This window comes from Saitoella complicata (assembly GCF_001661265.1).
Source record: "Saitoella complicata NRRL Y-17804 unplaced genomic scaffold SAICOscaffold_2, whole genome shotgun sequence".
Taxonomy (NCBI): Eukaryota; Fungi; Ascomycota; class Saitoellomycetes; order Saitoellales; family Saitoellaceae; genus Saitoella; species Saitoella complicata.
Window position 1 is genome coordinate 245,940 of NW_017566993.1, and position 22,817 is coordinate 268,756.

The following is a 22,817-nucleotide window of genomic DNA, read 5'->3' on the forward strand; positions in this document are numbered from 1 at the left end:
ATGCCAAAAACGCGTTTATGGTCTTGCCGATTATGCGTCAAGCTGGCGTTACACCTACCCTGAAAACAGCGTTCCCACTGGTATCCTACATCTCAAAGGACATTGAGACTGTTGACCGAGCATTTTTCACCCTCCAGGATCTTCAAAAGGAACACAAGACTGTGGACTTGGTTGCTGTCAGCGCAGTTATTAAGGCATGCATCCGTCTCAATGATTTGGAACGAGCTGTCTCGACCCTCCAAGATATGTCTCAATTCAAACTGAAGCCCGACAGCGACACGTACGACATGTTGCTGGCCGCTTGCGCAGCAGACAGCAATAAGAATTTGAGCTTGTATATAGCGAAGGACATGGCCTCCAACAATGTCGCACCTACGGCTGCCACTTTCACGCATATCATCGGTACTTCTCTCTGGGCCGGTTCGGATTACGAAGAGGCTTTCGTATACTTGGAGGAGATGAAAGCTGCAGGTTTCAAACCTTCTCAAGAGATATACACCGAATTGATCAGAAAGTGCGTTATTTATAACGACGGTCGAGCGACAGTTGCGTTGGAAGAGATGCAGGCATTTGGTTACGAAACTGATTTTGTCTCGAAAATTATATCCGAAGGCCAAAGGAAGAGTCGGCGTGCTGACGAGGAAGAACGCAACACGCAATCTGGCCGTAAAGGAAATATTCTTGATGCACTCGATCTACTTCAATAAAGAATGCATTCATGCATGCATGGACGGCGTTTCTCGTGTTAGGATATATTCAGGTATAAATAAAAAATCGCTCACTCCGCCGAAGTGGTGTCTGGATAAAATACAACCTTGCGCACCTTCCGCTGGTCAAATTGTTCGTAACCCTCTACAGCCTTGGATAATGGCATAACTGTGTCAACGAAGGTCGACAAAGCCTTGGAATTACGGCGAAGGACTTGAAGTGATTCTTCGAAAATCGCTCTTACTGGACATCTCCCGAAGGAAATAGTCAAGTTTTTGCCGTACGCTTGGTTTCCGGTAAAGGGAATCTACGCACTTTGTCAGTAACCTTTTGCCGACTCAGATCTCCGGGTGATACGCACATTCTCATTGTGGACTCCCACGGAGGAGATGCGGCCCCAAGGCCTCAACAAATCGAACCCAAGTTGAAGAGCGTCTGCGTGACCAACAATTTCAAGGACGTTATCGGCACCGCGCCCATTTGTGGCTTTCAAGATCACATCTTTAGGGTTGTCATTCAAATTGATGGGTATAGCTCCATGCGCTTTAGCCTCAGCGAGTCGTTCGGGTACCGAATCAATGGCGTAAATAGTCTCGACCATTTCGCGAGCTGCGATAATCGCACAGATTCCCACGGGACCGCAGCCGATAACAACGTTGACGGAAGTTTTGCGTTCCTCCTCAGGCAGGTCTTTGAGGACTCTACTCGCCGCGAAATAACCGGTTGGAAAGATATCGGCCATGAGGTTTAGAACGGTTGGGTCAACATCCTCGGGTGCTTTGATTACTGAGGCATCGGCCAAAGGGATGCGGACGTATTCGGCTTGACCACCGTCAAGAGTAGGTGTCCCAAAGAGAAGACTCTTCTCGCAGCGAGACGTGAAACCGCGCTTGCAGTAAAAACATTCCCCGCAACTCACCGTGAAAGGTGTGACAACAAGGTCACCTTTCTTTACTGTCTTCACGTCGTCTCCGAGCTCATGTACAACTCCGGTGAACTCGTGACCCATGATGAAATCTGTAGCTGACTTCTGGTGACCGCGGTAGACATGCAACTCACTACCGCAAAGCGCAGTCATGCTAACCTTGACGATGATATCCTTGGGGTCCTGGATCGTAGGGATTGGGCGATCCTCAACCGCGACCTTGCCGACCCCCTTGAATATGACAGCCTTCATGGTACCGGACGACATTTGCGTATATTGTTTGATCTGACTATGTCCAGCAGTTGGTCGGGTTTATAAAGACTTGGCGGATCCAATTATCCGCTCACGGCACTGGTGGAGAGCACTTGACAACCCCATGACTCGAGGGCCGGCCGCGGGGAGGGGAGGGGAGGGGGAGGGAGCGGGGGCTGTGGCTGAGGCGGGTGACCGGCACGTCAAACTGCTCGGTGTTGGTCCTCCATCATAGGCATCTGTAGGTGGCATACAGTATCGTAAGCAGCTGTAGGAGATGTCTATCGATGTCCTCGATCATCCGCCGGAGTATAGCGTTTTTCTTCATGATTACCTCCTCCCCGGGAGGCCTGTAATCATCAAGGGTCTTTGTCGAGATTGGCAGATCATGAAAGCATGGCTCGCTCAGGATGGTACGATCGATTATGACTACCTCATTGCAAAGTATGGCGATTCTCAGGTTCCGGTCGTCGTGCAGACGCGGGACTGTCAGGACAGGAGCGAGATGACCCTTAAAGAATTTGTGGAACATCTGAGGGAAAATGAAGACGCTCCCAGCTGCAATGAGGAAAGACGGATTTACCTCAAAGATTGGCATTGCGTGCAAGAAAACCCAGAGGACGAGTTGTACGCAACCCCAGACATATTTCAGGATGACTGGATGAATGAACAAGCAGTCAATCGCAGAACGGACGATTATCGGTGAGCACGTTCCCGAGCAATGCTGAGGTTCACAAGCTAAATATACTTTGCTGAAGATTCGTGTACCTTGGTGGTCCAAATACGTACACGTAGGTTTTCCCTCCGATGAAGAAGTCGCGCTGCTAATACTCTATTGATGCCCATTAGCCCGCTCCATCATGATGTCTATCTCTCCTATAGTTGGAGCGCCAGTATTACCGGTACGAAAAGGTGGGTGTTCATCCCTCCACAATTCAAGGAGGCCCTTGAAAACTTCAACGGAGAAATGCCGGCAGATATCTTTGATCCCTGTTTGTCCGTGGCAAACCATCCAGCTTTAGCGCAAATGCGGGCAGCCGCTGTTGTTGTGGAACAGAATTCTGGAGAAACGATATTCGTGCCGTCAGGCTGGTTTCACTCTGTCAGGAATATCACCACCTGTTTGAGCGTGAATCACAACTGGTGTAACGCGACAAACATAACAATCATGTACCATGCTTTGGTCGAACAGGTTGCTGCAGGTGAAGCAGCAATTGATGATCTGCGAGATGTCGTGCCATCCGATGAATTCTATGACCTCGTGCAAAACATGACCCGGGCAAATTGGGGGATGGCGTGGCAGGAGTTTTGGACGATGGTAAGATATCACATGAACAGACTACAACATGCGACCGAAGGGTATATCAGCGACAAGTGGATTATCACGGAACAACACCGGCCATCGCGTGAATGGGAGGATGGTCGTGTTACCAAATTGATGAAGGACTGGGCAGAATATAAAAACAATGCGCATACTCGCAACATAATATTGGACATTGCATAGTTAATCGGGGTATAGCTTCCAACAATGCGCCTATCCTACCCTACACTATCGTAACAACCGTCATTTATCATCGTATTCCCGCATAATTAAAGAATGAAGAATAGAAGTCATGATCTCTCAGACCCGCTCAAGCTGCCGAGGCTTCTCGCTTGATAGGTTGAGGTACTGGCTGCGGGACAGGGACAGGTACTGCTGCCGCTGCTGCCGCTGCTGCCGGAACAGGTACCGGCATGGGTACAGAATGTATCGGTGCAGGTTGTTGGACCACGGATAGAGAAGCGGGCGTTGGTATCTGAGGCAGTGCAATATGAGACGGAGTTGGCGTCGGAGTTCCCCGAGGAATACTACCTGAAGGTAGAAGTTGAGCAGGATGTCTGTGTTGCGGAGTTCCTTGTTGCTGCGCATATAACTGAAAATCAGTTACAGGATGATTTATGAGGTTGCGCTGGTCGGGTTCCGACAAGAGGCATGACCGGAAACGAAGTGAACCATCGCACATGTCGTCAATCTCGAGGACGGTCTCATCGTCCTGATCGCTGTCCTCCTGGTCGTATTTCCACCGGTTACCACCAACATGATCGCGAGAAGCACGAAGTCCTCGGCGATCCAGCCAGACGCGACCACCCCTTCCGCAGCGCTGACGAAATGCTGGCCTCCGACGTTGCGATTGTGAGTCACCGAACGTATGATTGTATTCTCCCGTTCCCGATTGATAGTAAGAGGAAGCGACGGCTCGAAAGAAAGACAACGGATAGGGCTTTGGGAGCGGGAAGTACGGATCGTCCGACACGTCCTCCCAACCGATATTAGCCGCTCTGCGCTTGACCAATTTTTCTTCGATAATAGCCCTCGCTGCAAGCATTCTTTCCCGAGCCACTTCGTCCAGGGTAGTTAGAGCATCGGCGTCAGCACTCTTCGTAGTAGTTGTGGCCGTCGGAGTAGATGTCTTTGCGACAGGAATACGAATGGTCGGCGCAGTAGCTTCTTGCTGTACCTTCTTCTTCTTATGCGAAATAAGATCTTCGTCATCACCTTTGATACCAAGCTTTCTCTTCACATCCTTCACCTTGCAGCGCTGATTGAAGACTGCTTGCTCCAGTAGTAGCGATTCCCTTCGAAGCCGTTCGCGCCGTGCAACCATACCGACGAGATTGCGCGCTTGCTCCATCTCAAGGCGCAGCTTCCGTAGTTTCTCTGTGCTTTGGGCATCGGTGCGACGCGTTTTGCGCACTTGACGCACTTCCCTACGACGGAAGCAGACATAGGGGTCGCCCTCATCCTTGTCGTTTTCCTCAAAGCGAAGTACGGGCTGAATTGGCTTCCCACCAGAAGCAACTCGCCGTCTCTTCCAGTGCTCGTAAATAAACTTGGCAAAGTGCTTGTAAGGCGCGGCTGATGTATCATCGAACGTAGGCTCCAAGTCATTATACGAAGCGATCTGAGAGACATCCATGGCAAGATATGGTTGGCGTTCATTGGTAGCATTCTCGAACTGTTCCATGACAAGTTCAAAGGCATCCTCGGAGCATTGCTCATTTGCAATCTTCTTCTCGGAGTTCAGGTTAGTCAACCACTCCTCATCCTCTTCATCCATGTTATAGAGACATCCACAGCAGTCCTCTACGGTAGAGGAGAAGCGGATGTAGGTAGATGGTTCCGAGTACTTTGCACGATAGAGTTTGTCATAGTCGGAGACAGTTTTTGACGCATCAGGCGTAGGGATGTAGATTTGCTTGACACCAGCCCCTACCACTGCGGCCTGATGTGCGGAAATAGCAGCTTGCAGATGGTGCTCCTAGTAAACAATGATGGTTAGAACAACTGAAGGCTGGTTATCGATAGAGTGTTTCTCACCTCTTCCTCCTCCTTGTCAACACCGGTTTCAACAAGCGGAACATTACGCGTTGATGCCTCCTCATCCAGATCAGGGAGTTCACTGGCGCGAAGAACAGGCAGATGCTGCTTGATACTGATCTTCCTGTTGCGGAAGCCCCTGTCCTTTGCCATGTTTACGAGGCGCGTTGGTCGTCACCCGTGTGAGGTGAAAAATGTCGACAGAAACGCGTGAAAAAGGCTGAATTGTTCAGAGCAACATACTCAATTACGAAATGCGACGCGATGGACTGTGACGGACTGGTCCTGGGGTGACTGCTGACTGCTGTTTGGCTCTTTCGTTTTGGCGACGTTGAAGTTTTCCGGTGCTACTGCGGATCGTGCATGGGTGGTGCGTAGGTGGTGATAAGGAGAATAGAGGAAGGACGACAGAAACAAACAGCAACCATGGGTCAGACAAACTCGCACCTCCTGGAATCCATCGTCGCACAATCCAACTTCACACCGCTGGAAGTCGAGCGTCTGCGGAAGCGCTTCATGAAGCTGGACCGCGACAACTCGGGCTCCATTTCGCGTGACGAGTTCCTTTCTATACCTCAAATAGCCAACAATCCCTTAGCTCATCGGTTGATTGCCATCTTGGATAAAGATGGAGGAGGCGATGTCGACTTCAGAGAATTCATCCTGGGACTCAGCGCATTCTCGTCAAAGGGGAACAAAGAGGAGAAACTGCGGTTCGCTTTCAAGGTGTATGATATTGACCGAGACGGATATATCTCTAATGGGGAGTTATTTGTCGTGTTGAAGATGATGGTTGGAGCGAATTTGAAGGATAATCAACTTCAGCAAATCGTGGACAAAACAATCATGGAGGCAGACAAAGACAAGGACGGTCGGATCAGCTTTGAGGAGTTTGCTCAGATGGTGGAAAATACGGTTTGTCGTTACTTCCCTGAACTTGGCTTTGATGTAGTGCTGACTTGTGTCATCGCAGGACGTGGCTCATTCCATGACTCTCGATTCTTTCTGAGCAGCGGATTTATGTACGATTACTTGTTGTTTCAGCGGTGTTACATGATACCCGGACTTGCCGTTCTCCATGGCAGATACTTTCAGCACGCTTTCGCTGTTTGGAGTTAGGAAAGACGAGAATTACGTTAAAAGGCTACGCATTATGTACGGGTACGTTCAATCAGTCACCACACCCAAGTGTGCCCAGTATGCTCTCCATTGGTCGAAACACGCCTCAATTGCTGTAAAGATATGTTAGCTTTCCAAAAGTTTTCCGTCGTGGTATGTGTGGTCATGTACCTTTCAAGCACCTGTCTTCCTGCAGCCCGAGATCATAATCCACAAGTCCAAATCTTTCAAGTATATCAGACCAGCGGATGATATGTTGTCCCAAGTTTCCGAGCTGCATTTCGTTCAGCCTTTGCGTGCCCACTGGAGCGTGGTTGTCGGAGAGCAACCCGACATTCCGGTGGAAAAGATTGGACCAATTGTCGTTCAAATCGCGCCAGAACGAAAAACGTTGATCATATAGCTCGGCATCATCTGTGGTCAGTCCAAGCCGTTCTGCATTTTGGACGACCCATTCGGTGACATGGTAGAGTATCGAGCTGGCGTCTGAGCACCGTCCGTCAGCAATGGCGATCTGACATGCACGCATAGACGCCTGAAATCGAGCAAATGCATCATGAAGTTGGTGGTCAAAACTGCCGCTTCCGTCTTCCTCAAACTGCTGCATTGTCCATTCCTGATTAAGCGGTGCGGTTTCTGTAGGTTGCTGCTGTTGTGGGAAAGTTTGCACAGCGTGGGATGTATTGTTTTGGGGTTGATCATAAGCATCCTGCGGAGGTCCACTAGAAGTCATTTGCGCACCAAATGAGTCAGAGACCTGTTGTGCAGGCGAAGGCTTGTCGCGACTATGATCGTCGTCGTCTGGATTCGACATGGCCATTTGCTGGTGAGCCGCAAACCCAGACGTGCTGGACGATGCCACCGGAGCTGAGTATATGTATGCTTGTCTTTAATCCAGTACCTGTATCTACATGCCTACCTGGTACGTACCAAGCTTAAGGGCGGACCGTTGCAACAGCACTTGAGTTGGTGGAACGAGCTCGAGCTCGCGGCCGCGCGCGGGAACACGAGCACGCATCGCTCGCTGACAGCTTGACCCTTTGTACGTTTTAACCAAGATCTTTACTCTGGAACATTCAAAGGAGCAAGAGTCACTACTGAAAGTGGAGGTTAAACCAACAACGCCACTTTTACGTCCATGAGTATTAAGGTGATCGACCCACTTGCTCTCGTATGGCCATCAACATGAAGGCGCCTGGACGGATTACCGACATCTGAACGATGATCCTTAGGAAGCACTGAACAGGGTGTAGATGTAGATTTCGTCGTACCCTGCCAGTCGAAGATAGGAGAGCAATGTCCAAACATATGCCAATGACAGTGGGTGATTGTGTAAAGACCGTATATTTCACATATTATATCTCCGTCATCTTACACGTCCTCTCAGTTTTCACGCGTCATGCATAGCTTAGTGCTTCTTCTCAGCGTCCTCAGCTTCTTTCAGGAATTGCCTGCCGGAAACATCTTAGCGATCGCAAATGCGGACAAGGTTGGCAACGACTCACTTGATGAAGTTCTCCTCGTCTGAGCTGTCGGCAGTGATGGCAGGGATCTTGGAGGCCAAAGCCTGGGGCTGCTCCTTAGACCCGCCAGAAGTAGCAAAGACGATACCACCGAAGAAGACACCGAGAGTAGCCATAGACAACTGAAGATCGTTAATTGATTTCCTCTGAAAGTTCCGGACAAGGAGGATGTACCCAGTGAGATCCGACCTGTTCAGATAACGTGTTAGCCAAGGATCAATCAATGGAAGCAGGCAAGGCCGGCAACAGGCAGCGACCGCGGGTAGAGGCTTCGACTGACCTTGCGTCCAGCAATAACGTATTCAGAACCGCCGCCCATTGTAATTGATTGTTGTATAGAGGGGATGAATGCTGGATGAATGCTGGATGAATGCTCAGGCAGCTGGCGACGTCGACGACTTTCGTCCGGCGTTCCTGGGCATTGCATGAAAACCAAGAAACTCGTTCTTAACCTCCAGCTCGACCAGTTGATTTCTTAACCTCCAGCTGGGAGTTGCAAGACCGTTTGTTTGCCCTTGACCATCATGACCCTCGTCCGCTCGGCCTTGACTGTCCGTCGCGCCTTGCAAGCCGGCGCTGGTGCTGCTTGCAGCGCCGCCAAACCCGTTGCAGCTTGCCGTCACGCCTGGACTGCTGCCGGTAACTCGTCTCAAGCCCGACGAGAAGAGGAAAACCTGGTTCCGGCCTTCAGCTTCGTTCCCGAGTCGCCCTCATACTTTACCACCAAGAGCAAATACAACGACACACTGATCCACCTCGAGAATATCCTCCGGAAGTACGAGAATTTACCTACTCTTCCGGCAGGTGAGATCCCAGCCGTGCTATGGACGAAATTGGATCAGTTCAAATCACTTCTTGGAGACTACCGAATCAAACCTGTTGAGTTTCGCAGGGCGATTCTCGTCTTGAACAGGTTGCACGCCATCAAACCTGATTACATGACCGACGAAATCAAGGCTGTTCTTGCGTGGTACAAGCGTGAGGAGGTCACCAAGACGGTTGTTGAGAAGAAGGAGCGTACTGTGGATGAATATGGAAGGGCTTATGCTCTCGGAAAACGCAAGGAAGCTGTCGCCAAAGTATGGGTGGTGGAGGGGGAAGGTAACATCATGGTGAACGGCAAGCCACTGGCAGATATGTTTGTCAAACAAGCGGATCGGGAAAGCGTGGTTTTTCCTCTGATGGTAACGAACCGATTGCCCCACTACAATGTCTGGGCTGTGGTTAAGGGTGGTGGTACAACGGGTATACATGCAGTTCCAAACTATGACGAATGGACCTTTACTGACCCGCTTGCACAGGACAAGCTGAGGCTATCCAGCTGGGGGTCTCTCGTGCGCTGATGATCCATGATATCGAGTTGAAACCTGTGCTACGAAAGGGTATGTCAAGCGATCTCGTATTTTGTTGCGGATACTTACGTGAGCTACAGCTGGATTGGTTACCCGTGACCCGAGAGTGGTGGAGAGGAAGAAGCCCGGTCACAAGAAGGCCAGAAAGATGCCAACCTGGGTCAAGCGTTGATCTAGAATTGTATTTGAAGATAATAAAAAGCGTCTTTCTCCATCTGTATGTTTTGTATGTGTGCCACCCTTGTGCGCTGGCTGCTTGTGGTGCATCACATTTTTCTACCTCGAGCGCACGAGAGCTTTGAAGTCCCAGCAGGAATACCAACAGCAATGTCTTTCGGAAAGCTTTACTCCTACCCTGGTACGGATCAATTCGCCTTCTTTCGCTGCCATTACTGACATGGCCTGTCTTCAGGAAACACCAGGACCATCGCGGCCGAGGCTGTGGCCAAGGCCAACGGCTTGGAGCTTGAGGTTGTCCCCACCATGCCCATCCAGGGTGTCTCTGCCGAGTTCAAGTCCAAGTTCCCTCTCGCCAAGATCCCTTCTTTCGAGGGTGCTGACGGCTACAAGTTGACCGAGACTTTCGCTATTACTGTCTACCGTACGTTACCCATTCTGTAGCATATGACTGCCTGCGCCTTTGGGTTCGAGCACTTCAAATCACAGTGATGATTTTGCCTAATCAAACAGTTATCCCTGTCTGAAGATTTCTGTTGAGAAATGCATATACTCTGAACATGACTGAATTGACTGCTCGATCCACTGATGCCGGCCGTGGATGTGCCTTTCAAGAGATCGAAATATGCTGACCCGTTGTTGCTGTAGTCGCCAGCCAGAACGAGAAGACTGCCCTCCTCGGTAAGACCAAGAGCGACTACGCTTCCGTCCTCCAGTGGATGTCCTTCGCTTCTACCGATCTCTGGAGCTCTTTGGCCCAGTGGTTCGTTCCCATCTTGGGATACATTCCCTACAACAAGAAGAACGTTGACGACGCTGAGAAGAAGACCAACGACTACGCCGCCTACCTTGAGAACTACTTGAAGACCAGGACTTTCCTCGTCGGTCAGCGCATCACCCTTGCCGACCTTTACCTTGCTTGCCACATCGCCCCTGGCTTCAAGTTCTTCTTCGATGCTGCATGGCGCCAGCAGCACCCTGCCTTGACCCGCTGGTACACTACTGTTGTCAACCAGGAGATGTACAAGGCTGTTGCCGGTGAGGCTGTTCTTGCCCAGGAGGTCACCAAGTACACCCCCCCTAAGAAGGAGAAGAAGGAGGAGAAGCCCAAGAAGGAGGCTGCCCCTCCCAAGAAGAAGGAGGAGAAGCCTGCCAAGAAGGAGGAGGAGGAGGACGACACCCCTAAGGAGGTTAAGGCCAAGCACCCTCTCGAGGCCCTTGGTGCTCCCAAGTCCATCCCCCTCGACGAGTGGAAGCGTCAGTACTCTAACAACGACACGCCCGTTGCCCTCCAGTGGTTCTGGGAGAACTACGACTCCAACGACTACTCTCTCTGGAAGATCGACTACAAGTACAACTCTGAGTTGACCCAGGTTTTCATGTCCTCCAACCTTATTGGTGGTTTGTTCGCCCGTCTCGAGGCTTCCCGCAAATACTTGTTCGGATCCGTCGGTGTCTACGGAGAGAACAACAACTCCGTCATCACTGGTGCTTTCCTTGTCCGTGGCAAGGATTTCAAGCCCGCTTTCGAGGTTGCCCCTGACTGGGAGTCCTACGACTTCAGCCCCATCGACCCCTCCAACGCTGAGCAGAAGAAGTTCCTTGAGGAGGCCTGGGCTTGGGAGGGAAGCTACGAGGGCAAGGCCTACGCCGACGGTAAGGTCTTCAAATAAGCGGACGATGTGTACGTTTTAGATAGTTGTGAAATCTAGTGCAGATTCAAAACTCATACCTCCCGAGGTCTGTTTGCAATTGTCTCCTCCATATAAGCCATACCAAAGGTTCAAACGTCTCGCGGTCGCTGCCTGTGTATGCAAAATGCCGCGCGCTTCTGCGGGAAATACACAGCTGAGCATACACCCCGCTCATGACCTCGGTATAAACCAGAAGCTCAGCATCGCAACTCCATAGCCATCTTTTTCTCAATATTCTACCCGCCGCCACTCTCTTACCAATACCTCGACAGCGAGGCATTCTTCTGTGTTTTTCTTTAGCAAGGCATCTGGCAACTATGGGAAAGTCAAAAGCGGCAGCAAACGATCAGGCAAAGAAGCCTGATTTCGTGACGCCGGAGTACATAGCACAAATGCGAGGTATTTGGTCATTGATACCTGTGCGCAAGTGAATACTGACGCGGTTTTGTAGCTTTGCGAGAAGCAAAGAAGGCAGCAAAGGCGCTTGAAAGGGCTGCGAATCCTATTGAAGACACCGACCTAGCTTTCGACACGAGTTTTGTTAAGCGGCCATTACTGAAAGTTCCGTTCGGTAACGGCACTGCACCAGAAGGCTTGTCCTTCACCATTATGACGTATAACGTCCTTGCGCAGACCCTGATCAGAAGGAAATTATTCCCCACGAACGGTGATGCTTTAAAATGGCGTTTTCGATCAAAGATGCTGCAAGCCGAAATTGAACATTATATGCCCTCTGTTCTTTGTATGCAAGAGGTCGATAAGGACAAGTTCGTTACTTTCTACGAACCCTTGCTAAAGCGGTTGGGTTATGAAACCGCTTTCCATCACGGCTTGAAGAAGACCCACGGATGTTGTATTGCATGGAAGGGCTTTGATGTGGAAGAGCGTAAAGAGCTCAGTCTGGATGATACCTCGGACGGGAAGCCGAGACCTTTGAGAAATACGGGAAATATTGGTTTAGGCTTGCGACTCCGAAGTCGTGCCCAGCCTGCACAATTCTTCGTGATTGCAACAACGCATCTGTTCTGGCATCCGGAAGGTAGCTATGAGCGTGTCCGCCAGTCTTCCATATTGGTGGAAGAGATGACAGGCCTCGCTGTGGACGCTTGTCCTGTTTTTATTGCCGGTGACTTTAATACTGATGTAACGGATCCAAACTATCGTTGTCTCACAAGTTGCAGGCCTATCAACCTTAACGAGGAAGATCGGTGTGTCTTGAAGAGGAGTATCGAGTACCCTTTTGCACCTCAGGATGTGGACGAAGGGGGAGACGACGACGATGCCGTTGAAGATGATGATACTCCTGCTGATGATGAAGTTGGAGAAGGAGCTGGGCCAACCAAGTCTTCTTTCGAGGACATGACGCTTCTTCCCTACAGTGACCTTGTAAAGCGTCATGAAGAAAGATGCCCCGAACGTCTGATCAGTCTGTATGCTACCAAGTATACCAGTGTGCACGCTGAGAATGCCCACCAGCATGGTGAGCCTGCTTTCACGAACTGGGCCAGAGTTTACCGCGGAAATCTCGATTACGTGTTCGTTCTCGACAGAGGTGATCCTTCGAAAACGAACGATATCACACGTGGCGTCAGCTGCGGAGGGCTGCTTCGATTGCCGACGCCAGATGAGATGCCTACAGGTACGTTGTTCTCATAATATCGTTCCGCGTGTCGCTAATACCGTTTTCAGAGGGGCTTCCACGGGAAGGTCTATACCCGTCCGATCATTTGGCCATCATGGCGCAGGTCACACTCACAAGTGAATAGAAGGCACAGAGCATAGACAGTCTAGATATTTCAGTAGTTAGATATGGACAATGTGAAACGCTTGCGACGAATCTGCGAATATCTGATGGCATCAGCAACCGCGCCGCAGCCAGGCAACCTCTCGGGAGCCGAACACGTCATCTGCGAACCATATTACGGGTCGGGGAAGAACTTACTGCAGTCTCATACAGACAGACATACAGTGCGTTCATACAAGAGGTGCGTAGGCAAGCTGTTGCAAAATAGAATTTTATGGAGCAAAAACTCATGATCATTAGGCCAAGAAAGCAATACTACCAAGGGAAAAAATTGTATTAGGAACATCCCAATAAAGCACTCTAGCAATAAATCATGGAAAAATGCGAAAACGCATGGGAGGAATTATGCAGTAGTATTGGACACAATCAAGAGCGAAATTACCAGGTAAAACATGTCGTTTTTTAAAGTATTCTAATAGCTATAATAGCAGGAGATATGCCCTATGAACTCAAAAATCATGGATTAAGCCCAATTTTCCTTGGTGCGCGCGAATACAAGTGAGAATCGTGGTTTATGATGCTGATGAATCATGGATTAAGCCGAAATTTACTGTGGATTATGCTGAATAGGCCCTACGGACGATTTGCTCATGTTATCTACATGACCTCAGCATGTACACACCACGTAAGTTTACAGGTTGTGTACCCGTGGGAGGTGATGTAATCAGTCCTGTAATCAAATTACATGACGACCGTTGTCATGTAATTTGCAGACTGAGTACAGAACATTGTGAAGTGTATCACGTACAACGAAATCATAGATCAATTGGACGATTGACAGGCTAGCAGCATTCTTTCAACTAGCCAGCCCTACTGAGTCAGCGGTCGTGTAATCGTCATGTAATTTCTTTGCACGAGCACATGCTCGTGGATTTTCCCTTGTGTAATCTATCTGTGCTCGTGTAATGTCTTTGTTTGTGTAACTCGAGCGACAGCGCTGGTAAAGTTGCGGTTTTCATGGCTACGACCCGTTCTCATGAGTCGCGGTTCACCCTTGTGACCTCCACAACCGGGGTGCATCAACAACAATTGTCTAATAAGTGCCTCCTGCTCGATTCCACATGTCATCCCGGCCTGCCCGCACATACCGATTGACAAATTCTGTCTCGCCTTCCGTGTATACGTCGTTCCAAATGACTCCGCCCTATGCAACCCCACCCACTCTCCCTCTGCTGCGAATTTCAGGGTCTGGTGCCCTTCCAAAATTGCAAGGGATACGGTATTGGTCCCAGAAACTCGCGTTCCTACAACTCCCCCGGTACAGCACTGAGCCCATCCCCCTTAAGCTTTGCCTGCCCCACCTATGTATTACATACTTGTACATCGTCATACACCTTCCCCGACTATTACCTGCTACTACTGCTACTACTACTACTACTGATTGACACGTATATGAGGAACATACCCGGCTGAGCCCTACCAAGGGAAGGTGTGAGCGGCAGCTGCTACCACGAGTTTGGGTCTCCAATTAACATGATCGCTGTTCTGTCATTTACATGCTACCTGGTCCTCGGTTACAGATTTGGTGGTCTGTATGTTATATGACCGTTTACATGACTGTGTACAGACTATGACATGCTGTTTGAAAACGGAACGGAACACTTCGTAGGGAGGATTGCGGATTATATGGAACAGAATCATGAATTACGGGGTAAAGACTCATGGTTTGAGTCCCGAAAATCATCGATTAAGCGAGACTTTGTAATCCAGAATTCTCTCGACCGTAGAGTGGCCCTGTGACTCAGGATGTTAGCGCAGGCTTCTCGTTCGATAGTGAGCGCATCATTGATTTTACACGAGCAAAATCCACGAGCGCTGAGTCCCTAAACCTTGGGATAGTGTTTAATATCTGCTCCCTAAAATGCATGACTTTTGTGCTTTGGGTAAAGCGTAACATTATCATGGATAATGGGACCCAAACCTCCAAAAATGTGGCCCATGAGATTAGGCACAATGTAAATTCATTACACGATGTGGGTAGCATAATCTTCCGACATATCACGTTCAATCCTGCAAACCACGATTCCTATAAGAATCAAGGCCAGATGCCCGGAATTCTTGAGCAGAGTTTGGGACAATTATGAGGCCAAGCAGAGAACAGATCGAGATCATAGGTACGAAATGCGCCATTATGACTATACTAATGTAGCTCTGATAGCAATCCTCATGGTTCTTTAATCAACGTTAGCACAAACCTACATTCGTAAAAGATCATGGAATTCAAAATCCTGTTTAATCCATGAGTTTGGATGGTGGATTAATCCACAATTCTATTCATGATAATCCACGATATGATTCTGCATGATCCATGTTGAAATTTACAATCCATGTGTAATCCCATGGCCAGATTAATCTACAATTTTGAGGTGGATTACATACTTGCCCTAGGAGAAGTCGTGTTTAATCCATGATCTTTCACTTTGTAGGTCAAGCTCAATGGGAAGGAAGCCCTACGAACCTGGCGTTTGTGGAATCCAGTAGTGAAAATTTCATGTTATGGAAGGTGAGACTTTCTGCTCATGAAAATTCCAGAGTTGACTTGCAGAAGTACATGCCGGAAATTCCGTGGCATGGGCGATTGGACCCAATTCCATGAGCGCCAGGTCTATAGGGTGGTGATGCCTCCCATGCCGTCCTCTTCACATGAGCTACTGGTAGACTCCGCTCCACGACAGTACTCTTGACACACACACCCACAACAGCGACAATCAACATCGACTTTATGCAATGAACGCAGGCGACCAGCTTCATCCAGCAACATCCGACTAAGATTAGCTTGGCCGCGAGCGGCGAGGTGCTACGTCTACAGCTGATTGTGCTCAATAATACCGGTACTCCTTGTACACCTTTTGGCAAAGTCCGCAGCGCTGGCTGTCATTACCCTACGAGCCCCCCGAATTCGACTGTCACGAATACTTGATTCGTGATTGCACAAATATGGAATAACACATTCCACTTTCAGCAAAGGCACTCCAATATGTCATTCAACTGTACGAAAAACATGAATAAAGTGGGAAAGTATTCAAGTAGAGTGGAATTCCAATTCATGGTGCACGAATACCTTATTGGACGGGTTTGGATCGTGAGGTTGGCTAGATTTCATGGGTCTTTGAGGGTCTTTGAGGTTTTTGGAGGGAGGAGGGTCTTCGAGGATCAAGAGTCGAGGGTCTTTGATGGATCGACAAGGATCAATGGTCTTTGGTAGCAGTTCTTCGGTCTGCGCCTCTCGAGAGTGACATGTGAGCACTGCTGATGCGCTGGCAAATTTCACCAAGTCCTCAGCACCAACCAGGAACCCACCACCTTCAACATCTCAATCTCCCTGGGTGTCTCACGACTGACTGACGAAAGCATCGAATCCTACACCTCCCTGGTCCTCTCCCATCTGTTCTCCCGATGCTATGGCTTGTATCGTCTCAACCCACACTGGGCACATGATCGCTGTTGCTGAAAGGCTAACATGATAATGTTTAATCTCGACACTCTTGCTTGATGTCTCCTCTTATTTGGGTGAGTCCCACACTTTGTTGACAGCAACAGTAAAACGACTATTCATCGGGATTTACTAACCCGCCCTGACCCAATGGCAATGAAGGTTCGTGATAGGAAACAGCCCGGAAAGAAGACCTTGCGCACTTCAGGAGCATTGAATCGATACATGTCCAATCGCAGTTTCCAAGATGATCCAGAGTTTCACGTTGACGATGATGATGACAATGATGATGAAGACGATGAACTTGTTTCGGCTGAGTGGACAAAGAAGAGATGAGAGGAAGCGTCATAGTATGCATATGTGCGTTGACAGTGGGAATTGAGGCAAGGTTGGGCTTCTGAAATTTTCAGGACTTGTTTAAGTTTCAATAATGTCAATGGGCCTAGATTGATGACCTGTGATAGATGGGACCAATGAACGTCACGTCTGTGCAGTGTGCAGTCATGAGGTAGAATAGTATAACAGTGTAGTGTTGGTAAATCGTATAAAAAAATTCTACTTTCAAGACGAATTGTCAATCCAGATTGTGCCCAGAATATCCCACTAACTCGAATAACTCTATTCGTGATACTCGATAATTTATTCGTGTTTTATAACCGTGTTTGGTAAAATTTGGGGGTCTCGTAGGGATTCTATCCGAGCATTCAAATTCTGTTCTGGAATTCCATAAGCAAATCTCACATTCCATAATATGGAAATTCCAGAAGTCTGACCATGGAAAATCAAAATTGAATTCCATGAGCGCTAAGATCGTAGGGAATGGCGGTCTCATGTATGCGGTATGTCATGTGCAATACGAACTGTAAAACATACATATGTAGCTAATTCTGGCACAAACTAAAGCTTGGAGTCGTCTTCTTGCGCGATTTTGATGACCAGCTTCCCAAATCTGCAACAAAAATTAATGGATGGCTAGGAGAACGTCGTGCATGCGCAACATACTGGGACCCGTTCTTCATCACGGAAAATGCGTCTTCGAGACCTGCAAAACCATTGTCAAATGACCTCTCAACCACCGGTCTTATGTTCTTGTTGGCGACGAATTTGATCATGTCACGAAATTCTTGTTTTGAGCCCATTGTTGAGCCACGAAGTTCTTACAGAGTGTTAGTGATTCCAGACGACGCCGAGAAGTGCTTTACGAACCTATGTTCTTCAAACAAGCAGCCATCGTGTACGTAATTTTCGGGCCGGTTGTCATACCGTAGGTTGTAATAATACCTCCTCTTCGGAGGAGACTGGTCGTTTTCTCGACAATGTCGCCTCCAGCGCTGTCAATCACAATGTCCAACTCGGGTCTGGTCTTTGGCAAGAGTTCCCTCAATTCCTTCTGCCACGACGGTGACTTGTAATTGACCCCACCAGCTGCGCCCATAGACTTCGCCCGGTCAATCTTCTCCTGACTCCCAGATGTGACAAAGACAAGGGCACCCGCCGCGATGGCCAATTGCATAGCGGATATAGCGACACCTCCTCCTATGCCAGTGATGAGAACGTGACACTCGGACAATGCTTTGGCTGTCTTTGACTTGGTAAATACTGCACGGTAAGCCGTAAGGAATCCCAAAGGCAGTGCCGCCGCCTCAGAATTGGAGAGGTGACGGGGGGCCTCGACAAGCTCCTCCGGGGAGATAGCAAGGTATTCCACGAAAGTTCCATCGGAGCAAAGTTTTGTCCCACCCAGGATAGCATATTGACCTTCAGGACCTTCAGGGTCCTTCTCCCATCCACGTCCTGGCACCAGCACCACGCGTTTGCCGACCCAGTCTTTGTTATCATCCGAACCGCTCTGAACTACTACACCCACAGCGTCCGCACCCAGGGGGACGTCAAAAGTGACACCGGGGTAAAGATTTTGACGGCAGAATAGGTCGCGATGGTTGAGGGCGGCAGCTAGTATTTTGACCAGCACTTGGCCCGAGGAGGGTTGGGGAACGGGGCGATCAGCCAGCTTGAGCGGGTACCATACCTTGCCAGGAGCACCTTCAACTTGTTCGAGGACAACAGCTTTCATCGTTGTCTTTGCCATTGCAACTGATCCTATCTTCAGATTGTGATAGGTTGGAATGGGGAGGAGGAGGAGTGGGGAGGTGGGGTGGTGCGGGGTGCATGGCGCGGTGCTGTCATCGGAGTGACCAAGACGCGGTTCAACGGACGTCTATACTCACCACACCCATCAACAACCATGGCCAACCCGTATCAGAAGGTATCCGCCGCCTCGATGGCGTCCGAATCTCTTGCTGGCAACCCTCGTCCATCACTGGCTCCTCGCAAGTCGAGTTACGCCGTCGATTCAGCTTCCAATGCTATAGCTACTGCACCGCCGGCATCACCAGGCGGCGGAAGTACGAATTACGCGGATCTTAAAAGGTCACGGATGGAAGGTATGTTTCGTTTCATGGCTACCGAGTAATGATGCGTATTGAAGACATTTCAAAGGAATGTTGAGTCCCACGGGCACCAGAAAATCATATTTTGAGGCGGCCAGAGATCACGGAGAGGGGTATTCTACGTCCACTCCAGACCAGTAAGGCAGGGATACTGGAAATATATTATTTTAATCCGAGACGTTTCCTTGCTGTTGCCTCTGTAACACGAGCAGCTGTTGATGGACGTTTACTAAATGATTACTATACCACCTTCAGCAAGCTTACGTGCGGTCAACTGAGCTTCCAAATCGAGCTCCTCGAGGCTCTTTGTTAACGTCGCGACCTCATCCAGCTGACGCTGACGCTTAGCGTCTTCTACCATTCCTTGCACTAGAAATCTCTGTTCCTCGAGTACCATGAGCTGCTCACGCAGCTTAGTCTCTGCGTCTTCCGAAAGTGTATTCTGAACTTCATCAACAGCGGCCCCTTGACTGGTCGTCAAAGGTGTACCGGCACTCCGTTGGACCGACTGTAATGGTACAAGGTTCACGCTCATGAACTGTGTCGCCATCTGATGTATCGCTATCTGAAGCTTCTCCTGTGCCAGCGACTCTGCAGGTAGATTACGGATTCTCTTAGAGATCGCGTCATACTGCGCAAAAGCATCAACGAGACGTCTGCGAAGCCGCAATGCTTCACCGGCAGGTGGATCATGATTGGATTCAAGATTCCTGACTGCTTGCATCCGGTCAAGTTCTTCGTAAAACCTTGGAACCATAGATTCAATTCCCCTCTTGTATTGGAGCAGATTCTGGTCGCAGGTCAGTATCAATGCCACCGTGGGACAAAAAGGAACCATACGTCATATAGCTTGATGCATTGAGCCACGGTAACCGAGTGATTCTTAAAATCGTTCTTGCCAAACAATGTTTTTTTACAGTCGTGGCACACCCTTAAGATGATCGGGGAACTTAAAGCGTCCTTACCATTGACCGCAAACTCAACGCCGGACGAGCAGTCTGTCGAAGGACTTCCACAGACCACACGACCGCAAACCCGACAGTGATGCTTTCGACGAGAAAAGGAGAACATGGAGCTGGGCTGGCAGTAAGCTCGACGTCAGGGCGTGGCACATTCAACATACCGGCATATCGGGCAGTTCACGACCGCCTTATCGTCTTCCCACTTGATTACGCTTTGTTCCAAGGCTTTTTGCTGCGTTCGAGATAAGGTAACCGTGCGTAAAAGGCTAATCCTGGGCGAAGGATCGTGATCGTAGGTCGTTGATAAAAGGGAGAGAAGCTAAAGAATGTTAGTAAGCCAAAGACTTCACGTCGACATACTTGCCTTGTGTAGACGCTTCTCTAGACGTCGCAATTCAAGATAAGATTTATCAACGACTTTTCGACGGAGTGCCACGAACGATTCCGTATGGTTCCGATGGACGGCTGAAGCGGAGTCAATATACAGGTACTCCTTACCGTCTGTATCAGTATTTGGGGTTGAGGATGGGACAACAGTCCCGCAAGAACCATAACCACCAGATGCTGACATGGAAGTCAACTCGGGAATAGGAGTATCAAAAGCAAGAAGACCTGCCAGAGACCCTGCGCGATCGAAAGAGTCTAGACCTCTAAGTTTCTCCTGCAACATGGTCGTTTGGAAGGATCGTGCTCGACCCATGTTCTTTTCGAACCATGACCTAAAGCCTTCCTTCTGCGAAGAAGGTAACTCCGCATGATCAGTGTCAAGATGAGCATTTAATGCCTGTAACGTGTCCTGCCCGTACATGAGGTTAGAGCCCTTCATCACAGCCGTGGTCAGTCGTCATACCGCGGAATGATTGCAAATCGGGCAAGATAGTGGAAAGTCTTGAATACGGCTAGGAGATGATTCCGGCTGACCGTAAGAGCTCAAGGAGGGCTCACTTCCACTGGGAGTAAGCGGAGGCCTTCTCACAGCAGAAGTGTCGCGGGACGATGATGCGGACGAAGAAGACTGTGGAGGGCCAAGAGTACGAGGAGTGGTAGTTGTGAATGGACCAGCAGATTTGGATCGAGCATGCATTGGGAGGGGCGGTCGCAGGAGGAGCAGCAGCTGGCCATGGGTGCCCAGGCGTTGGTGGAGTGTTTACCCGCCTGCCCGCGCCCTGACTACAGTGGCAGCAGGAACCCGAGGCCGTATATACAATTACAAGTACAATTAAATGAGGTGTAGATTTATATTAAGCACAACAACGAGTAAGGTATCACAACAGCCGCCAGCACTGATTTTAGATGGGAAGCTCGAAAGAGATGTTGACATCCGACTTCCTCGCCATCGACACAATCTTGCTGAAGTCCGTAACGCGCTCGGCCGCCTCGTCGAGGGAGTCAATAGCGAAAATCTTCAAACCGGACTTGGACAACTGCAACGAAGCCTCAGTAAACGTTTTAGACAGGGATAGCGGCTTCACTTACGAGTTCCTGGGCTTCTCTCATGTTGGTACCTTGCAGACGAGCAATAACGGGGATCTGGAGGTTCATGTTTTGGACAGTCTGGATGAGACCCTGTGCAATGTTGTCGCAACGGACGATACCACCGAAGATGTTGACGAAGATGGCGGTCACCTTAGGATCCTTGGTAATCAAACCTAGACGCAGGAAAAAGAAGTCAGCCACCTTGTACACTGTAGTACATGTTACGGCGGGGTCTTACCGAAAGCCTCCTCGATAGCCTTGGGAGTGGCGGAACCACCGACATCGAGGAAGTTGGCTGGGGATCCACCGTAGAGCTGGATAATGTCCATGGTAGCCATGGCCAAACCAGCACCGTTGACCAAACATCCAATATTACCATCAAGCTTAATGAAGTTGAGACCGAACTCAGCGGCCTTAACCTCATCGGCATCCTCCTGAGTAGTGTCACGCTTCTCGAACACCTCCTTCTGTCTAAATTCGGCATTGTCATCGAATCCGAACTTGGCGTCCATGGCCAAAACCTCGTGTTCGTGAGTCTCAGAGAGCGGGTTGATCTCGATCTGGGTAGCGTCCTTCTCAATGAAGACCTTGTAAAGCTTAGAAATAGTGTCTGCCGCCTCATCGATACACGCGGGGGTGAAACCCATCTTCTTCGCGAGCCCCTTGGCCAACTCCGGGGTGACACCAGTGTTGATGTCAACGGGCTGCCTGATGATAGCATCAGGGTTCTCAGCAGCAACAGTCTCGATATCAACACCACCCTGAGACGAAGCAACAATAACAGGTCCCTGGCTGACACGGTCCATGAGAATGGCAAGGTAGTACTCACGACGAGCAAACTTGCGCTCACAAATGTAAACAGCGTTACACAACCTACCACCAGCACCGGTCTGCTTGGTGACGAGCTTGTGACCCAACATCTGCTCGGCGAACATCTTGGCCTCATGAGGACTGGTCAACAGATCAGCAAGTATTCCCAACGAACACAACATCCCATACTCACGAGAAGATGGTTCTAACACCGCCCTTCAAACCGTTGTCGAAGGTACCCTTTCCACGACCACCAGCAAGAACCTGGGCCTTGATGACCATATCCTCTGTGTCTGATAGATATTGTCAGCAATATTGCATAGTGAAATGGGAGATGAGCACGCACTCAATTGCTTCGCAATGGCCTCAGCCTCAGCAGCCGTCTTTGCGACTCCACCCTTGGGAACACCGACACCGTACTACTCAATCGCCGTCAGTCGTCGGCAAATAACGGTTCCAAGGCCTGCGCACCTCTCTAAGGAGATCGGCCGACAAGTACTCGTGAATGGAGAGGTTCCTCTTCTGGAGGAAACCGGGCTGCGGCGGAAGAAAGATCAGCCAGTGCATCAATTGCGCAGCGGTCAATGCGCACGAACCTGGGGGGCCTTGGCGGCAGAGGCCAGCGATGATCGAGCGAGCCTGAACATTGTACTGTAAAATCTGATTCTCGTTCTCTGTCGCTCTCGCTGTCGCTGTTCGATACGTCTCGTCTTAGCGCGGCCCCAAACTCGGAAAGGTAACCCTGTGCACCTATGATCTCGGGACCTTCCCCTC

At 49.7% G+C, this 22,817-nt stretch overlaps 14 protein-coding genes across 14 annotated transcripts; 7 read left to right on the forward strand and 7 right to left on the reverse strand.

Annotated features, from left to right (window-relative positions):
- Positions 1–30: 30 nt before the first annotated feature.
- Positions 31–805, forward strand: SAICODRAFT_28766 (uncharacterized protein; the record flags this gene model as incomplete). Its single annotated transcript, XM_019167225.1, has 1 exon — positions 31–805. A coding segment is annotated over one exon (677 nt), but the record flags the coding sequence as incomplete, so codon positions are not given.
- On the reverse strand, positions 753–2,009 carry SAICODRAFT_28767 (alcohol dehydrogenase). Its single transcript, XM_019167226.1, has 2 exons — positions 1,070–2,009; positions 753–1,015 (listed from the first exon to the last, which is right to left on the reverse strand). The coding sequence occupies exons 1-2, from the start codon at positions 1,898–1,900 to the stop codon at positions 779–781; spliced, it is 1,068 nt and encodes a 355-aa protein (XP_019026804.1). The 5' UTR covers positions 1,901–2,009; the 3' UTR covers positions 753–778.
- Positions 2,010–2,521: 512 nt separating this feature from the next.
- On the forward strand, positions 2,522–3,514 carry SAICODRAFT_28769 (Clavaminate synthase-like protein). Its single transcript, XM_019167227.1, has 3 exons — positions 2,522–2,587; positions 2,644–2,676; positions 2,735–3,514. The coding sequence occupies exons 1-3, from the start codon at positions 2,547–2,549 to the stop codon at positions 3,387–3,389; spliced, it is 729 nt and encodes a 242-aa protein (XP_019026805.1). The 5' UTR covers positions 2,522–2,546; the 3' UTR covers positions 3,390–3,514.
- Positions 3,515–3,516: 2 nt separating this feature from the next.
- SAICODRAFT_4924 (uncharacterized protein) lies at positions 3,517–5,396 on the reverse strand (the record flags this gene model as incomplete). Its single annotated transcript, XM_019168956.1, has 2 exons — positions 3,517–5,184; positions 5,244–5,396. 2 exons carry the CDS (start codon positions 5,394–5,396, stop codon positions 3,517–3,519), a joined length of 1,821 nt encoding a protein of 606 aa, XP_019026806.1.
- Positions 5,397–5,669: 273 nt separating this feature from the next.
- SAICODRAFT_4925 (EF-hand) lies at positions 5,670–6,252 on the forward strand (the record flags this gene model as incomplete). Its single annotated transcript, XM_019168958.1, has 2 exons — positions 5,670–6,158; positions 6,217–6,252. The coding sequence occupies 2 exons, from the start codon at positions 5,670–5,672 to the stop codon at positions 6,250–6,252; spliced, it is 525 nt and encodes a 174-aa protein (XP_019026807.1).
- Positions 6,253–6,410: 158 nt separating this feature from the next.
- On the reverse strand, positions 6,411–7,095 carry SAICODRAFT_33078 (uncharacterized protein; the record flags this gene model as incomplete). Its single annotated transcript, XM_019168258.1, has 2 exons — positions 6,411–6,475; positions 6,534–7,095. The coding sequence occupies 2 exons, from the start codon at positions 7,093–7,095 to the stop codon at positions 6,411–6,413; spliced, it is 627 nt and encodes a 208-aa protein (XP_019026808.1).
- Positions 7,096–7,770: 675 nt separating this feature from the next.
- SAICODRAFT_4927 (uncharacterized protein) lies at positions 7,771–8,204 on the reverse strand (the record flags this gene model as incomplete). Its single annotated transcript, XM_019168960.1, has 4 exons — positions 7,771–7,813; positions 7,868–8,007; positions 8,060–8,074; positions 8,166–8,204. The coding sequence occupies 4 exons, from the start codon at positions 8,202–8,204 to the stop codon at positions 7,771–7,773; spliced, it is 237 nt and encodes a 78-aa protein (XP_019026809.1).
- Positions 8,205–8,325: 121 nt separating this feature from the next.
- SAICODRAFT_75537 (uncharacterized protein) lies at positions 8,326–9,450 on the forward strand. Its single transcript, XM_019170986.1, has 3 exons — positions 8,326–9,130; positions 9,187–9,267; positions 9,318–9,450. The coding sequence occupies exons 1-3, from the start codon at positions 8,410–8,412 to the stop codon at positions 9,407–9,409; spliced, it is 894 nt and encodes a 297-aa protein (XP_019026810.1). The 5' UTR covers positions 8,326–8,409; the 3' UTR covers positions 9,410–9,450.
- Positions 9,451–9,564: 114 nt separating this feature from the next.
- SAICODRAFT_63695 (40S ribosomal protein S3aE) lies at positions 9,565–11,087 on the forward strand (the record flags this gene model as incomplete). The annotated part of the gene is made up of 3 exons (XM_019170010.1): positions 9,565–9,595; positions 9,650–9,838; positions 10,063–11,087. 3 exons carry the CDS (start codon positions 9,565–9,567, stop codon positions 11,085–11,087), a joined length of 1,245 nt encoding a protein of 414 aa, XP_019026811.1.
- Positions 11,088–11,425: 338 nt separating this feature from the next.
- On the forward strand, positions 11,426–13,071 carry SAICODRAFT_16750 (Endonuclease/exonuclease/phosphatase; the record flags this gene model as incomplete). Its single annotated transcript, XM_019165694.1, has 3 exons — positions 11,426–11,507; positions 11,560–12,747; positions 12,798–13,071. The coding sequence occupies 3 exons, from the start codon at positions 11,426–11,428 to the stop codon at positions 12,872–12,874; spliced, it is 1,347 nt and encodes a 448-aa protein (XP_019026812.1). The 3' UTR covers positions 12,875–13,071.
- A 3,268-nt stretch (positions 13,072–16,339) lies between these two features.
- Positions 16,340–16,738, forward strand: SAICODRAFT_28774 (uncharacterized protein). The gene has a single exon (XM_019167228.1). The coding sequence runs from the start codon at positions 16,496–16,498 to the stop codon at positions 16,679–16,681; it is 186 nt and encodes a 61-aa protein (XP_019026813.1). The 5' UTR covers positions 16,340–16,495; the 3' UTR covers positions 16,682–16,738.
- Positions 16,739–17,242: 504 nt separating this feature from the next.
- Positions 17,243–18,419, reverse strand: SAICODRAFT_4931 (putative alcohol dehydrogenase; the record flags this gene model as incomplete). The annotated part of the gene is made up of 3 exons (XM_019168963.1): positions 17,243–17,294; positions 17,348–17,501; positions 17,552–18,419. The coding sequence occupies 3 exons, from the start codon at positions 18,417–18,419 to the stop codon at positions 17,243–17,245; spliced, it is 1,074 nt and encodes a 357-aa protein (XP_019026814.1).
- A 517-nt stretch (positions 18,420–18,936) lies between these two features.
- On the reverse strand, positions 18,937–20,884 carry SAICODRAFT_63697 (uncharacterized protein). The gene is made up of 5 exons (XM_019170011.1): positions 20,608–20,884; positions 20,122–20,553; positions 19,919–20,076; positions 19,636–19,870; positions 18,937–19,585 (listed from the first exon to the last, which is right to left on the reverse strand). The coding sequence occupies exons 1-5, from the start codon at positions 20,839–20,841 to the stop codon at positions 19,025–19,027; spliced, it is 1,620 nt and encodes a 539-aa protein (XP_019026815.1). The 5' UTR covers positions 20,842–20,884; the 3' UTR covers positions 18,937–19,024.
- A 162-nt stretch (positions 20,885–21,046) lies between these two features.
- Positions 21,047–22,749, reverse strand: SAICODRAFT_87822 (succinate-CoA ligase; the record flags this gene model as incomplete). The annotated part of the gene is made up of 7 exons (XM_019171520.1): positions 22,640–22,749; positions 22,515–22,580; positions 22,390–22,462; positions 22,237–22,336; positions 21,472–22,184; positions 21,234–21,406; positions 21,047–21,181 (listed from the first exon to the last, which is right to left on the reverse strand). Exons 1-7 carry the CDS (start codon positions 22,688–22,690, stop codon positions 21,047–21,049), a joined length of 1,311 nt encoding a protein of 436 aa, XP_019026816.1. The 5' UTR covers positions 22,691–22,749.
- Positions 22,750–22,817: the final 68 nt, after the last annotated feature.